We start from the raw sequence: 15,076 nt of genomic DNA, 5'->3' as shown, positions 1-15,076 counted from the left end.
ATCAAAACTCTGCATTGCACCAGAATATCCTTCTGTGTATCTCTCACAAAATGGATTGCTAAGGTCAGCTTTAGCCCCTCAAAACAAGGTTATATTGTGTTGTAAACATTAACTAGAGGTTTTCAACATTTCTATTTATTGTAATTCATTAAAATGAATGAAGCCTCTGTGCCAGTCTCAATTGCTCTGTAAACAGAGCTGACAATGTTAGCCTTCTTAGTGACCAAGCATTTAAAAATGCCAGTCATGCATTTTTGTTGCTAATGAAAAGATACAGAAAAGGAGGCAAAGGCAAAGTTCACTATCCACACCTTTCTACCGCTGACGTGGAGAAGCCGATACAAAAATAAATTATTGTACATTTTTAAATGCTTGGTCATTAACAGACTGTCATTGCAGTTTGTGTCAGCACTGTTTACAGAGTGATTGAGACCAGCACTGAGGCTAACGTAACAAAGCCAAACTGAGCACTCTTGACCAGCGGAATTACAAACTGAAGCAGAGAATTCTCCTAACAGACCGTTTACTGTCTTTAAGTCTGTTACCATTTCTTTATGTTTCCTCCAATCAATAAAAACACCAGCTGCCAAGCAATTTTGTTTTCTTCGATTTCATTAAGTTGTTGACTTGTTAGATCTTTGTGTCTCTTGCTTTTTTTTAAACCGAGGTTTTGCTTCTAGCCACTTGTCTACTGTCAGCATGTAAACAAACTCTGCTACTCACCAAACAGCGCCACCTACTGCACAATCTGCCCAAGTGTGTAACCCATCAATTAATTTAGAAAACTGTACATTGCCTGGTACTGTCAACTTCATGAGACAAATACTGAAACTATTTTCATCTTTTATTAAATTTATTTGGATTTATTTAATTTAATATTAAATTATTTGTTTATCTGTTACATTCTTACATTTATTGGAATATAAACCTATATTCATTTTTAAATAAAGATGTGTCTATATCTTTATTTCTAAAAACTAGTAACCCATTTTATAAGCGCAATAAGACACTTCAAGGTGTTGGCTGTGCTGGAGTAATCACAATTTAACAAGCAACATCCTGTTGTGTCTTATTGCTGCACGTTAAAAAAAAAAAAATAATAATCCTCAACAGCGTTCAGTTTAATAAAAGGCGTTATCCACTACTAGCAAGGATATAGACAGCCAATATGCACTTGTCAAGGTATGCAAGGTTAATTGTGTTTACAATTTAAATAGCTATGTTAATAATTTAAAAGAAAACACTAAAATGTGTGTGTGAGAATATCAGTCAAATTGGGCATACATCATAGAAGAAACGCTATTAAAAGGAAATATTTAAAAGCTTTTCTAACTCTCAAAAAAACAGTGGTAGGTAATAAATAATAATAATAATAATAATAATAATAATAATAATAATGCCTGTTATGTTCTGGTATACAGATCTGTCTTTTCAATAGTGATTATTCACTCCAGACCACTGGAGTGACTTCAGTAACCTTGGTCAAATCAGTCCAGGTAAACACGGCTTGAAAACCCTGCTAGTTGCTTCATGCTGTCAATGAGGATAAATAGTTTTTTGAGAAAGATACCGTGATAACCAGCTGTTAAAGCCGGGGAAGACCTGAAAGGCACTAAAAGCAAAATCAGTACAATCTTGAATCAGCTTCTCATTATGTGTCTAAATGAACCAAGAGCAAGACAATAAAAAGAACACAGAACCCCAGACTTCTGGCTGCGATTATCAAAAAAAGATTACATACAAAACACTCAAAAGCATCAAAACACTCGGGTTGGAATTTAACAACTTTTCTGGACAATTCCTGGCAGTGGAAGCAAGTCAAGTCATCATAAAAGGAGAACAGAACAAATAATGAAAAAAATACTAGGGTAAAAATGCTGTTTGGGAAGGCAAGAGTTCAGTTGATGACAAATTCAAAACAAAAAAAAATCTTGAAAAGGTTTAATGAGACAAGATAACATAAAAACATTACTACTGTATCTGTGTGAACGTAAAGATAATAGCAATACAAAAAAAAAATCTTCTTAATATTTTGAAACCAGCCTCACAAAATGTCCATATTTTAAAAGTAAATAATTATCTGCACTGTACTGTACCCTGAAACAAACTATAGCTAACGGCTACCTGCATAAATCCTAGATCCCCTCCTTCAGAAGGTAAAAACAATAATGGCTAGTCTCTTCTGTTGTGTCAGTTTCTGGTAGATCGTGGGTTAAGAGTTTTAGACATGCGTTAAAATGTGCCTTATTTTCAAGAGGCAGCGAGGAGGGATAACCTCCTCTCCCTTACAAGACAAGGAGATGAACACATTAGAAACCTTCTCCTGCAAGCCCCCTGAAAGGAAGCCTATATTATGCTTTATGAATTAAATCATTGAAATCTTGTAAAACCAGCCAGTCGGCATCGTGGTCCATGCCTGGATGAATTTCATGCATCAACAGTAAACAAAGCGCAAATTTAGAAGACATGCAGAAACTAAATTACAGGTTTCCTAATATATTCCTTACTTAACTTTCAGTTCAATTAACTTTTATGCTTTGTGGCCTGTTATACAGTATTTATAAGCCTTTTACTATTCTTAATAGTTTGTTATTTACCTCACACTTTAGCAACAAGCATCAAGAATTACCAGAACACAACAGATGACAAGTAGCCTAGAATGGAGCCCAGGCAAAGAACTATCTACATGCGCAGGAATTGTAATCAGTGCTTTATGACAACAGTATCATGTATACTGTATACCCTTACTGTCAGAAATTATGGAGGGGCTTCCACAGATACTTTTGTTTCAGTGGATTTTAGTCATCAAAAAAAGCTAATGCATTGAAGTACAAGAAAAAGAAGTGTTTAAAATGTACTTCACTTAATCATTTCCAGCACTTTTACATTACTTACTTCTATACAGATAAGAGCACAACATTTGATAGATTGCCCTACGTTTTATTATGCCTGTTCCATCTGAACCAAAAAGAAGTAAATTGGAGCATACTGCTTCCCAAATACAAGATCGTTAAGTTTTAAAATCCTTGGCATTTTACCAGCACTGTCCGCCCAGTCACCCAGGCCAGTCTGATGAATTCAGACCTATTAAAATTCAGGAGCGATAACCTGAAATCCAGCTCTGCAGAACGGATTTCCATAGACAGTAAATCACAAATTGATGCACAGATGTTTTCCAAGAAAATACATGTGCCTGTCTCTGTTAATTCCTGTAACATCAAATAAGCAGATGTGCATTTATGCATGGCGAAGCTGGAGACTTTGCCAACATGCTTCAGTTCTCAAACACTGCATAACGATCAGCTTCTCTCGTAAAACCAGGCAACTGTTATTTATAGCCGTACGTGTGCAAGTTTCCTGTTCTAGCGCCTTGCAAAAATTTGTCTTCAAACCAAGTGTTATCGTAGGTAAGCCTGTCTGTGTAACTAGGTGATAGAACTCCAAGGATTCCATGAACAAGTAATCGCCAATCATGTGATTAGAATGGCAAAGAACCTCAACAAGAAAGATGCTGTCAACTGCACTAAAATAAATACAACATATCTGACAGAATGTCCAGATTTATACTAATTTAACATTTGACCGTCTGTGTGCAAACAGGCATCTCCAACACAACTGAACAATCTGCTCTACAAGAACATTTTATTGGGAAGTTGGAATTGCTTTCTTAACCCTTTCAGACTGTTAAGAGGCTGCCTTCCAGCTGGATAACACTGTAACACAATTTTTGTTCCTGGGTAGTAAGTGTTATTTCCTAATCGCTTATGCCTCAAAAGTATAGAAAATGGCTATTATTCCCCACAAACTTTGCTTTTGTGACCAGGACAGTGATATTTTGAAATATCACTATTTTCAATGAGAAAACGGGAGCTTTTGTGTCTTTTCGTTCACATAAAGTCAGAAAAAAACAACACATGAATCCAAATTAACATGTATTTATACTAAAGTAATACAAAAATGACTACAAAAGATTTAGAAGTGAGTAGTTTTGAGATTTACGATTATACTGTAAATTTACCCCAGGAACAAAAAAAAAAAAAAAAAAAAAAAAAAAAAAAAATTTGTTACACAGTATAATGTTTCTTTAAAGCCTGTTTAGATTCAAGGGATATTTAACAGGTTGCTGTTGAAACCCAACAGAGCACGTAAGCTTACATCTAAACTGGGAAAATAAAGTAAATTGCATCTTGTCTGATACATCTCTGCTGCTGTTAAAAAACCCTGCTGGAGTATATTTAAAAACAAAAAACAAACAAAAAAAAAAAAACAGGAAAAAAGGAAAATAACTTTTCCTGACCTACCATCCACCAGGATTCAACTCCAGCCCTTTAATTAAATTGTTGGATGCATGCATGAAGGAAAACTAGTGTTATTTTAAGAAGTTTTCACCTCCTGTTGTCTTACCAAATGTGTGCAGTGTCTTTAATAGATTCGAAGGCAGAACTGAAGAAAGCCCCCTTAGCAAAAGCATGTTAAGACTTGGAATAAGATTTTAAAAAGTATCTACCAAAACTGAACACCCCCCTTCTAAATTCTTAATGTTTGCTAAGGTAAATACATAAATGCCAGCCACATACCAGGCTAAATTTAAATAAATGCATGTGGGAAGAAACGTGTTGTTTAATAAATGTTTTTATTTTTGAACCAGTGGTTAAATTACTCAAGAAAATATGGTTAAAAAAACAACAGAACAATAGAGTGAGGCTTCTCTTGGTAACAGATGCCCTGGTTTGAATGGTTTTTGCCAGCGTCCTAATGAAAGCAGGTATCTTTAGCACACCCCTGACAATGGACAGAGGAGACGCTTTCTTCAGCACAGTTAGAGAATTGGTTTGTGTACATACTTGCCTTCCTGAACTCTCACAAGCTTTAAGTGGTGACAGATTCTTCCAAGTAAAAACTATTGTGTTTTGTTGCAATATGCGTAAAACGCCACCATATGCTTGACATTCTGGCATTTTCACTGCACAGACTAATGCTTCATTATGTCACACTAGTCACAGACTGACTGCCGACAGAAACAACATTCATTCTATTGCATTAACAAAGGGTTACGAGAAAAGATTAAGCTAAAGTGACATAGAAGGGTTTGGCACAGATTAACTGGGCATGCAAACCTTTTAGACTAATGAAACCCAGTTACCAAAACTGGCCTTACTGAATAGGGGTTTCAATCTCACAACAGCACAGTGCAGTATACACCTTACCCAATAAGACTCTACTAAATTCTGGGTGTTCAATACATTTTGAAGGGGTCTGCTAATTAGCACTCTCCCTATTGATATGCTTTCTTTGTGTCCAGTATATCTGAGTTGATATACTATTCAGAGGCTTACAGCAATAATGAAACAGTCTGTCTGTATGTTAGTGATGTTACGTTTCTCCGTAGATAATCCTGAGGGAGTGTATGTTCTTGGAGCTTTTTTACAGGGTCGATAATGTGCTTTTGACAAAAATTAAATACACATTCCTTTTTTTTTTTTTTTTTTTTTTTTTTAACTTGAATGTTATAATGTATCAAATAGCAGTTTGTATGCGTTGCTGCATTTAGGTATGTCCCTCATACATAAATCACCACGTAATCTGCAAACATGTCTTAAACAATACAGAATATGATAAATCAAACACTCTCATTCCATCCCTTCTGCAGTACTAAATATTCTACTGACTGCCAGCACCCCGTTGTGATAATTGGCTGGCTGCAGGAACCTTGCTGTACCGGAATATGAAATCCACAGCTGCTCAATTTACCTTCCCCAGGTGTCACAAAGACTAAGCTCTAGTACAGAGCCTTTTCTCAGTGCGATTAAAAAAGCTGATTTAAATCTCAAAAGCCTTTTGACAAACTGCAAGCAAATGCCTCCCATGAGTATCCGGTCACTGAAGTGTATCAGTTGTGGGCTGACTGTCACTGGAATCATGATGAGACAAATAAAAAATGGGAATTCTGCACTATGCCTAGATCGAGTATAAAATCACCCAACATTAACTGCACTATATACAGTGGCTCCCTAAAACAGCATCGTAATGTCCCTGGAAGCTTTATAGTCAATAATTCAAGACTTGCAATGGGTAACTATAATGGTTAAGCATGAGAAAGAAAGTTACTACAAAGTCAATAAAGGTAAATATGTCAATTCAACCAAAAAGTCTGTTAAATCATTCAAATATTTTTCTATTTTAAATTCCAGGAATGCAGTTTTACTTGACAAACAGGCGTTTCTTTCAAACTGACCAAGGGTTCTGCAATCATTTTTCTTTGGTATTTGATATTTCTAAGGGTATTTCAACTGGAGGAAATGATCACAGGAGCCTAGGGCTGAACAGCAGTAACAAGGGGAATGGAGATGATCTGCAGCTGTGCAAAGGAAATTACCTCAAGGGACACAATCTGCAAAGTAACCTCAAGAAAAGAGACCAGTTACTGATGCATTACAACCAGGTAGCCTTGCGAAGCAGATTCAGGCTTTTTAGATTGTACTATCTTAGCTTGGTTATTTACACCTGACCCTGCAGCCTTTATATTATGTAGAAACAGGCTCATATGGGACTAATTGAGCTTGGAAAAGCCTGAAATGTTGTTTGTGCTTTGAAATGGGTTAACCTGCGTTATGCACATAGCACAACAATACTATTTCCAACTCTTTACTATGCAGAACAGTGAATGCCGAGGGAGTAAGGAGGTGTATCAGTGTGTGCTCTTTCAACAGCTTAACTCTGACAGGAAAGCCTTAGAACAACACTACCAACAGAATATCCCATTATGCACAAAACAAAACTCTCCCACCTGTCAGAACAGGCCATGGTGGTAAACAAGGAGTTTATAGATCAGGATAATTAGACCAAGCACTGCGAAACATAGGCACACTGGGCATGCTCAGAATCAGACGCAAATTACCCCAGGGATGAGTTCAGCACGGAGGAGGGGGGGGATTTAGATCTAAAAGGGACCCGAGCCTCTAAACAGCCAACGCAGTAAATAATAGAGGAGAATGCTTAACCGTGGGAGTTGCTTCTTTATGAATAAAGAATTCTGCAACGACATCTTAATTTTATGACACCTCTGATGTTGACAAATTGCCTGGTTTCCAAGGGAAGACGGGAGGAAAGAAAAAAATCAGTTTTTGCAATTATTTTAGGGCAGCAGAGTGTTTGGGAGGTTTGAAAAATAATTATTGAAAAATTATAATAAAAAATAGAAAGAACTAACAGACAGACATTTGGCTATATAGAGAATGGTGGTACCCTGAAACAATAATGATTTTCTATGCCTTGTTTTGCACAGCAGCTTTCTAGGTACACATCCAAAATTGATCTTTAACCATCAATGAACAAGCACTTTAATGCTTAGGAAACAGAAAGTGTAATATCCATAATACTTTTAATGTAAAATAGATTATACATTTTAGGCCAACCCTCGGGACACAAAAGATCTGTAACCTTAATAAACCTTCATGAAATAATAATGAAATAAAATAATTTTCCTTGTCTTCACCTCCACACAATGACAACCTTAACACTGGAAATTGCTAAGGATTATGGACCGGTCCGATATAATTACTTCCCAAACCAGACTGTAATCCTGAGCAATTCCTACTGTGTTAGGTCTAATCTCTTAAAGAACAAGATAATTACTGTAGATCTCTGGTTTCACTGCACAAGGTGTTATAAAGCATTAAGTGGAAATGAACTAAAAAAAAAAAAGAAAAACTGTAATCTCTCTGTTTCTGGCAATATGATGACAAGTCAAGACTGCAGGTCCTGGAAATGCATCACGACCACTGTGAGCTGCCATACATCAAAACAGTCCTTTCTGTATTTTCTAGTAAGTGCCAGTGATGATTGCGGTCTTGAGTTTTTCCTGCACTTAGTGTGCTGGAGGTAAGCAAATCTGCAAATTTGGATTACTAATGCTTAACTGAAACTATGATCTGCTGTAATTGAGTCTTTTGTCTGCTCAGCTATTGTAATGCAAAATCACGTACCGCTCGCCAGGGATCACCAGAATGAAGCAAGGAGGAATTTCCACTCAACCAACTTAATCTGGGTTTAGAGGGTGCTGTTAGCGCATGTCTAGCAGGCTTCTTTGCTATATAGAAAACTGCAGTTCTTGTTTTTATAAATATCTGCATATCCCAAATTATGCAAGCGTGTACAACACAACCCCCCCAAAAAAAAATAAACCAACAAAGAACGAGGAGGTATTCAACACAAAAAAACAATACGGAAACCAGTGATAATGATGCTAAAGCCAATGCTATTTAAGAAGAAGTTTCTATGACATGCGCTTCATATATTTTGAATTCAGGTTCTTTGACCCCCAAGTGACACAATCCACTTATGCTACACAGTACATGCCTGGCACTGACCTGTGTCCATATCACACAGCAGTGACTGTGAACTGCTGTTTAATGTGTTGAATTCTTACCAGCCAAACAGCCCCCAGAGTGATGGCTGGCACTAAATACAGCAGTCTGCCAGGTCTCTATCTGCTCAAGTGTATACTTTACCGGTATACATAATGCACATTATATTGGGATGTTGACAACTGTAAAACAGAGACAGAACGATGCAGTACCAATGTTTGAACTCACACAGGTTTTAATATTTAAACACAGAACTGTTACAGATTCTACTTTTCTACTGCTATACACACACACACCTTATACATAGAGCAGAATATACAGTGTGTGTGTGTGTGTGTGTATATATATATATATATATATATATATATACACACACACACACACACACACACAAATGCAAACAATATACTACTGATGACATATATATCGCTCTCTGACTACGATGCTACTAATAAGGAGTATATTATATATCATATATAATATATATATATATATATATATATATATATATATATATATATATATATATATATATATACATATTTAAAATGCAGACACATAAAAATATAGGTGATCATTAGACAGATGGATAAGTAGACAGATTGTTTAGCCCTAGTGTATCATTTCCTGGACTAGTACAGCTCCTCTCTGCCCTATAGGTGCCAGCAGAGAGGGCCAGCGATTCATTTAGCCTCGCATGCCCCTTGGAAGAGGGTTGCTTTCAGCTGCCAAGAACCAGCAAGTTGATTTAACAAGTCTGTATTCCCCCCACTCTGGGTCCAGGACGAGCACAGTCCAACAGAGATCTCAAAGGGGCCTCACTTCACAGCCTAGTGGTGCAGAACATTGTCGCTCTTCAGTTCACTCATTACTCTCAACTGTTCATTCTGAAAAGCTAGTTTCTTGTTAAGTGTTTAGCAGTGGGCCCTATTCTCGAAACCCTTTCTGTTTCACAGTAACTGATGATATGCGGGCGAATGTACAGAAGTTACTCAGAAACAGGTTTGTTAACCGAGGCTAAAGTACACATTCTCTGCTAACCATATACTTACTGTTGCTGCCTAAATCTACTACTGCTGAGCTGTCTTCTTTATCGATACAGATTTATATTTATTAAAGTAACAATGATGGCTATATACAGTTGGAGTACAGCAGCAAAAGACAGGGCTGATTTTATTAAGGGTTTATTGTGGCTTTGGACACCAGGTTTCTAAAATGTCAGTTCATTCCCTTTTCAATAACCTCCATGCATGCATGTACAGTTTAGCAGAACATGTGTGGTTCTGTTGCCTGATCTAAGACAGGACCCTGAACAATGTGTTGCTATGATGAGGTATACTTGTCTCCAAGATACCTTGAAGAAATCCTCAGCAAAATCTGCATCTGCCCCAAGATATTGCTATATCCAAACAAACATCCACCAATCTGAAAAATGACAATAGTGCAGCATGAGTGGATTATAAAAAAAGCAAATAAAGAATGTTCTGTATCATAGGAGTGGACATGCCAGGCAGTGCAGATGTGAAATGTAACAAACACAAATACACAATATATAAATAACCCACACTGCAGACCAGGAGCTTTCCTCTGGAAACATGTGTCGACAGACCATTAGAATCCCAACATGAAAGACACTTTAGTGCATTAAGAAGGTGATTATGAATAGTTCTATATTCTGTATTACTTTTTTTCGGGGGGAGAGGTGAATATTTCTTATATTTTACCACTTTCCTAACTGCATTCCCCTCTAGAATTCAGTTTATATAGCATGAATAACCATGTACTGTAGTTACATTGTAATAACAGATTTGTGCTGCTTTTCCATGGTAACTATTTTGTAACAACATGGTAAAAGCCTTGTAAACACAACATCTTGTAATCACATTGTATCACCCTGGTACAGGGCATTTACATGTGCAGATTTATTTCACCAGGATAGGTCAACTGAGATTAAATTACACACTTAGTATGGAAGAGCATGCATTAACTGTGGATATTTTTTATACATATATATTTTTTAATTTCATCAATAACTGGGCACAGCTTTAATCACACAACTGTGAAAGAAACTGATGAGCAGCCAGCTGGATCCACAGACCATGCTAATAAGACACATGTAAAAAAAAAAAAAAAAAAAAAACACAGAGCCACTGCAACTGACTGTGATGACTTTTTTGTTTCCATTTTGTTTAGACATAACCGTGTGTAATAGAATCTGTACCCCGGTAGTCCAATTAACCTATAATTAAAAAATAGGACATGGATGGGCATGGCAATCTATCAGCAGATAATTCCAGAAGAAGCCCTGTCCACTACTTCATGCGTTCACGGCACTTGCAATGTGTTGCGTGATGGTGTTGTTCATGTTGGCTAAGCTCTCTCATCAGTCTATCCTGCCAATAAACCACAGTGCTCTGCAGTGTGACTCCGGTGCAGAGGGGTGTGCGCAGGACGTGGGGGGGTTATGAGGAAGTGGGAGAGCAGAGAGTGTGGAGGGAGGGGGTAAAGAGGAAGAAGGGCTCTTACCACATGTGGAAAGCCTGCCAGTCAGCAGCTCCATACAGTGGATGGTGTCTGGATTACAGGGGGGGAAATGTTAAGACATGCCGCCTCAGTTCTTTAGTAATTAAACAGCACCAAGTTAAATCAGCTTCATGGGAAGTGCTTACACAGCTCTCCTTCCAATATTCAAACAAAAAACCATGTACTGTGTACACGACCCCCAGCCATTCTCTTAGAAGTGGACGGTTTTATCCCATACGTGATTATGTCAGAAAAACGTATTTGTGTAAATGGTTAACCTCTTTTTATGGTGCTGCAGTACACGTGTATTTATGCACAAACACATTACATCATATTATATTTGACAGGAATTGTTACAGGTACTACTTTCTAAGAATGAACAATAGTGAGAATACAACTCCTATTTATTTCGTTCTGGAGATACACAGTATAGGCCCTATTTTTATCAAACTCTTAACTATTAAAGGAAGGAAATACTTTTACTTGTTTTTACAGAAAGGATCCTGATCACACACATAAACCCTGGTTTCAGGAGGCTGAGTGGTTAACTCAGGTAGGGCCCTCTACTTGGGCAAGATGAAAAATGTCATTCACTGGCACCGTTACCCCTCAAGGAGCCCCTAAGTAAAGGGAATGGGAGGTCTCCGACACCCGCTGCTCACAGGTGGCCTTCCATTTTACCAGATCTGCTCCACCCACAGGGGGCAACAGCAGGGGCTGTCAAATAATTACACTCAACTTTAAACAGAGGCCCTTCAGTAATAAAACCTAACAACATAATACCGCATTCTGAAAAACAATATGCTTCTGTCGCGTTTGTGTAAGAGATACCGCAGTTACTGAAAATCCCAAGACACATATTTATGTATGCATCTGTCTAACAGTTCCATACCTGCTAATAGGGCGAAACTGCTAAACTGCTACTTTCGAAAAACTGAAAGAACATTTTATAAATTACATAAATAATTTAATTATTTACACACTTTACAGGGCATTATAGTGCAATGTGAGGAAGACAACGTTCTTTTTACAATCAACACACCCATTAAAAAAAAAAAAAAAAAAAAAAAAAGTTTTAATTCTGTTCTGCCCTTTTTGCATTTGTGGTTCAGTTTTATTTTATCTTGCTTTTTGCTACCAAAAGGGTGAAACTGCAATGTTATTATAAAATAGAAAACAACAAAAAAAAATAGACTTTTTCATGAGGTTAATGATCACAAAGGACTTTTCCTGGTCTGTAAAGGATTGTTTCCATGCAACTGAAAACAACATTGGTGTAGCTTTGCTCTGCTATGATATAGTATGTTTGTAACGTTAATACTTGAAGTAAAACAGGGCAATACAACTACACACTCTTATTGTATAACAAGTAATAGAATACTCCTGACAGAGGGTGTTGGGAAGGACCAGTTTTGTCATTTTTGCTTTACAAGTGTTACTGTTTCGGAGACGAAAGTGACCGTCAGCCTTTTCATAGCTCCCTGATTATCAGACATTCATTAGCCTCTTCAAAACTCCCCGATTATCAGAGATTCATTATCCTCTTCATGACTCCCTGACTATCAGAGATTCAGGTTTGCTCTTTTAGCATGTTATGCATTCCAATTTGGGCATTCACTTTTTCATTTTGAAAATAAAATGCAGTTTCGCCCTATTTGCAGGTAAGGGATGAAAATGTGTTCACAACTATATCTTTCATTATCTCCTTTGGTTGAAAATGTTTTCTCTTTATTGCATATAGGTTTTAAAGATAATTCTTAATTGAAGATGTACACTGCTATTTGATTCAATGTCAATCCAATAATTCAGTTGTTACAAAATTAGAAACATTTGTGATTTTTTTTTCTCCAAATACTGTACATCTAAAAGAAAAGAAAATCTGAAAAACTGCAACCAAACATTAAAAAAACAATGTCGCGCACACTGTTCCAACAAGACTATCTCCCACTCTGTCACCCTGCAAATTGATTTATTGACGAATGCATTTTGACTGAAGTTGTTTGCATTTAACTTAGTGCTGCATAAATGAATTTGCAATGCCTATTTGCAGTAAATTTAAATACTTGCAGTAACTATGTACTACAAATTGAATTAATCAAAAACAAAACATAAAAAATAATCATTCCTGTAAAAATAAAATTACCTCATTATGGCGACCACATGTCACATGTTTAAACTCAAATCTATCGCAATGAAGTTGACTAATTTTTTATTATGCATTCTTCTTAAAGCTTCTGGATTTAAATCATTGTATTTTGACATTGATACAAAGTCTATCTAACTGCCATTGCTTATTTACAATTGGGCTGCCAAGTCACACAGCAAGTAACAGTCAGTGATGGAAGAACAAATGATGTGAACTGCCTTGAAAGAGATGCAAGATCTTCATGGAACGAAGTGGAGTAGTGGATATGAATAGGTCAGCCTAACGAGAACACTCATAATAGAAGTACCACTCAAATTGTTGCATTTGTAAAATATTCATTTGAAAGTCTTCTATTCTACAGCTGACAGACTATAGAAGTGAGGAATCATAGCTGTGTTGTGTGATGCTTGGGTCAAGGATAGGGAAATCTACTCCTTTTTTTCCCACTACTTTGTCAAGATGTGTTAGTGTACTAAAATGAGTGCATGCAATTAGGCCCATGCTGAAACTATTCTGAACAGGTAAAAAGGTTTTTTTAAATCTGTGACTTAGAGGGGATACATGTTACTGTCTGGATGAAAGTTTGATCTGTTCAAACCAGATTGAACTGGTGCCTGCTTGCTCAGCTTGAAAAGACATCATTTAAGTAACCCATCTCAACAAGGTTGCGAGGCGCAGGACAGCTGGATTCCCCAGCCCTGTTGTTTGGGTGGGACAGCCAATACTAGGAAAAGGCTTTTAAAAGGAAAGTATGGACTGACCCCTACATGGTGAAAATAAGAACTTTCTAGAGACTTTGCTCCAGGCCGAGAAACGCTCGTACAAAAGCAGAGCTAATCATACAAGGACATGCCCCACCTGAGTACAGAGGCAGTACCAGAACATTGTGAAGGCTTTATTCTATGTATTTATATAATGCTTTTTATTTAATTTATGAAATAGACCCTTGGCAGTGGGCAGCCTGCCTGCAACTACCTGCCGGTAATCACACAAGCTTGGCCTGCGTGAAAATGGAAGTAAAGAGAATGGGACTTTGGTATAGTAACTGAGTGTAAAACTACCAGGACACGCTGCAGACGCATGTAGGTTCAGGACTCCCTTCCACCTCACATGGTGGGATATTTAAATAGGTGCAGTGAAGGTGATTGGGGGGCTACACAGTGAATAAAACAGGTCAAAAAAATATTTGGTCCTGTATAAAAGCTCCAGTGTTTCCGTTCTTTTAAGATAGCTTTACTCCACAACCTTTTGACCAATTTTTTTTTTTTTTCACTAACTATATGTGCCAGAAACATACTGAAGATTCTCTGAAGTCCTTCCTGAGCCAATGCACTCTAGGGCAGATACCATGTTTTAATATATAATACCTGAATATTTCCTGTATATCTATGATCACATGTCTTATACAAGTTATAATACATTTTTATAGCAATATTAATGTAACTACCAACACAGATATGCAGACTTGTGCGTGTGTGTGTGTGTGTGTGTGTGTGTGTGTGTGTGTGTGTGTGTGTGTGTGTGTATATATATATATATATATATATATATATATATATATATATATATATATATATATATATATATATATATAAAAAAGTCTACACCCCCTTTCAAAATGTTCACCTTTTGTTGCCTTATAGCCTGGAATTAAAATGCATTAAAATAGATTTAAAAAAAAATAAAAAATTATTTACACATCCTACCCCACAACTTCCAAGTGAAAACAATATTCTAGAAATTTGTAGAAAACTAATTAAAATTAAAAACTGAAATAGCTTGGTTGGATAAGTGTCCACCCGCTTGTAATAGCAATCCTAAATTAGCTCAGGTGTAACCAATCGCCTTCAAAATCACATACCAAGTTAAGTCCCTTCCACCTGTGTTAAACTGTAGTGATTCACATGATTTCAGGATAAATTCATCAGTTCCTGTAGGTTCCCTCTACTGGGTAGTGTATTTCAAAGCAAAGACTCAACCATGAGCATCAAGGTGCTTTCAAAAGAACGGGACAAATTTCTTGAAAGGCACAGATCAGGGG

General features: G+C 36.9%; 1 protein-coding gene across 13 annotated transcripts in view; it reads right to left on the bottom strand.

Moving 5' to 3' along the window:
- Positions 1-15,076, bottom strand: part of LOC121294941 (serine/threonine-protein kinase BRSK2) — a 221,233-nt gene that overhangs the window by 3,458 nt on the left and 202,699 nt on the right. For 5 of the 13 annotated variants that reach the window (XM_041219164.1, XM_041219166.1, XM_041219169.1 and 2 more), the window contains one exon: positions 10,893-10,940. The exons of 7 other annotated variants lie outside the window; for them this stretch is intronic. In XM_041219164.1, the coding sequence (XP_041075098.1) occupies positions 10,893-10,940 (48 nt within the window). Of the gene's footprint in view, positions 1-1,585; positions 1,802-10,892; positions 10,941-15,076 lie in introns of those variants that run through there. One more of the 13 variants, XM_041219171.1, reaches the window with a different exon arrangement.

Source organism: Polyodon spathula, chromosome 19, assembly GCF_017654505.1.
Source record: "Polyodon spathula isolate WHYD16114869_AA chromosome 19, ASM1765450v1, whole genome shotgun sequence".
Lineage (NCBI taxonomy): Eukaryota > Metazoa > Chordata > Actinopteri > Acipenseriformes > Polyodontidae > Polyodon > Polyodon spathula.
This window is presented reverse-complemented; position numbering and strand designations above follow the sequence as displayed.